The sequence below is a fragment of the Equus quagga genome, chromosome 2 (assembly GCF_021613505.1).
Source record: "Equus quagga isolate Etosha38 chromosome 2, UCLA_HA_Equagga_1.0, whole genome shotgun sequence".
In the NCBI taxonomy this organism is placed as follows: domain Eukaryota; kingdom Metazoa; phylum Chordata; class Mammalia; order Perissodactyla; family Equidae; genus Equus; species Equus quagga.
Window position 1 is genome coordinate 30491989 of NC_060268.1, and position 2685 is coordinate 30494673.

The following is a 2685-nucleotide window of genomic DNA, read 5'->3' on the forward strand; positions in this document are numbered from 1 at the left end:
AAACAGTGCAAAAAGCTCTGGATTGTATTTATCTAAAGTATTGATAGCATTAAATAAATTTTTTCTCTACCTGCAGTCACTCAAACCTAAACATAAAACTAAAATAGAATCCTAAGCTGAGAAAGCACAAGATAAAGTCAAGTCTGTGTTCAGGATTTAACATACGTGATATGTTATTGATCTTCTTCTTATTCTGAGTTAAACTGAAATTAAGATAGAAACTAAAAGTCACAATTTATTTGATTTATTTTTTACTCAAGCTCTCATTTTATTGGTTGAATCCATAAGCTTACTATGAGATATATTTATCAATTTTTAGGTATTTATTTATAATTGAAAGTCAATACAATTAGCAATGCCCAAAAAATGTCACCCAGAAAAAGCCTTTTGAATACTATTAAGTTTACTCCTGGCTTTATATTTTCATCTCTCCTCTCAATGGAAGCACGTGAATGAAGTAAATTTCTTCTCTATAGATGGCAAAATAAAGTAATCTCTAACTTGACAACCAATTTCCACAGTTGAATGTTTGTTAAACTATCTCCCCGAATAATAGTTCTACCACAGTAATGATGACAGTCACATGACTCTCTGTTCTTGGTGAGTCTGAAGCATCTTGTATTCTAGGTCTGTTCAGTTCATGATGAGATCCCACTAGAACCCACAATCCGTTTGCCCAGTCTTCTCACAGCCAATCTCATGTCATTGTTTCTTAATGTATAGATGGCAGGATTCAAGACAGGGGTGATAGCAAAGACAAAAATGAACAAATACTTATCCAGTGATATTGTAGGGAAAGGCCACACATAGAGAAATATGCATGGCATAAAAAATAAAATCACTACTGTGATGTGAGCTGACAATGTGACAAATGCTTTGGATAAATCCCCTGAAGAATGCTTCCAGACAGTGACCAAAATGCAGATATAGGACATAATTAAAGACAAGAAGGTAGCCATAGATATAAATCCACTGTTAGCAATGATTACAAACTCTATCTTATAAGTGTCTACACAAGCAAGTTTCATGACCCGAGGAAAATCACAGTAAAAACTATCTACTTTATTAGGGCCACAAAAGGGTAAATTTAGGACAAAACCAAACTGAGATACAGCATGGATTATCCCCACTATCCAGGCAGTCACTACAAAGGACACACTCATTTTGGGGCTCATGATGGTCAGGTAGTGGAGTGGCTTACAGATTGCAGTGTACCTGTCATATGCCATGGCTATGAGGAGCACCATCTCAGCTCCACCCATGACATGAATAAAAAATATCTGCATCATACATTTTGGAAAAGAAATCATATTGCAGTCTGTGAAAAGATCAGAGATCACTTTGGGCACTGTGGTAGAGGAAAGACCTAGATCAAAAAGAGAGAGGTTGGCCAATAAGAAGTACATGGGGGAGTGTAAATGAGAGTCAATAATTACCATGAACAAAATGAAGAGATTTCCCAGGATAATTCCCATGTATGACACAGAGAAGAACCAAAAGAGAAAAAGATGCATCTCCCACGAATTTGAAAGTCCAATCAATACAAATTCAGATACAAGAGAGTAATTTGCTCCATCCATTGACTCATTCAGAAGAGAAGCTGAAGTATTCTGAAGGTAGAAATTAGGGAAGAACTGAGAAATATGGGTACTGAACATTGTCACATTCTTTCCCCATCAATGAGTTTGTGGAAAATATGTTTCAACTGACAAAATGTGAACTTAAGAAACATACATAGAGGGCATGCAAAAGGAAAATAAATAGGAGAAATGAGATAATCGAAAGTTAGACCAGAGAGACAAGGAAAGGAATCATGTAGGAATATGGCAGGTGAGGTGGACTAATTAGGAGCAAACAGCAACATTCTCCTAACAAAGAGCTGTTTTACCATGCTTATTGTGTGATAATCCTGGCTTATTCAGTCTTATCCACATATATAACAACACATCTTCTACGTCATGAATGGTCAGCCATATTTGGAATGTTCAAACTCTTAATCACATTTGTCCACACATACTCTAGGAGAATGTACTCTCTGGTTGTTCTTTTACTTCACACCTGTGGAATTTTCAGCATTAATCACACATAGAATAGTGATCAGCCAATGAGGGAAAGAGTGTTGAATCTAAGCAGATGATAGCACAAAATGAAATGGCTTACTCCTCTGATAGTTTCCAATACTTGTGGTTACAATAAGTCGCTTGGAGAAGTAAGATATACTTTAAATCAAGTGAAACTCCAAACCCCAAAGAAAGAGTGTCAGAAGACTTGGAAAGAGAGTTTTCAGTACTTTGCTAGGATTGAGAGAGATTTTGAGCTTTTGAGAGTTCTGTTCTAAGATTAATGATGAGAAATTAAAACATGAAACTGAGAAATAATGATGTCTTCACTGAAACAAAACATTTAATCATGATATGCTAAAAGCATGTAAAAACTTCAGGGCCCCACAGAGTCATAAAAATAAGGTCATGACAGCTTATCTTCAAACATTTGAAGCTTAGTTCTGCTAAAAAACTATTCGAAGGTGAGTAAAATTGCTACCAACCACTTTTTTAAAGAGAATATCTGTAGTTATCATTACAAATAAGAAAGTTCTAAGATGTCCATCTATAATATATATTTGGATCTATTCACTATCCAATCTAAAGTGAAAAATTAAAGGCTCATTTGAAAGAAATAATAAGA

At 35.2% G+C, this 2685-nt stretch overlaps 1 protein-coding gene across 1 annotated transcript; it reads right to left on the reverse strand.

The window, feature by feature from the left end:
• Nucleotides 1–638: 638 nt before the first annotated feature.
• LOC124235109 (olfactory receptor 4F21-like) lies at nucleotides 639–1580 on the reverse strand. The gene has a single exon (XM_046652730.1). It carries the CDS (start codon nucleotides 1578–1580, stop codon nucleotides 639–641), a length of 942 nt encoding a protein of 313 aa, XP_046508686.1.
• Between the last annotated feature and the right edge of the window lie 1105 nt (nucleotides 1581–2685).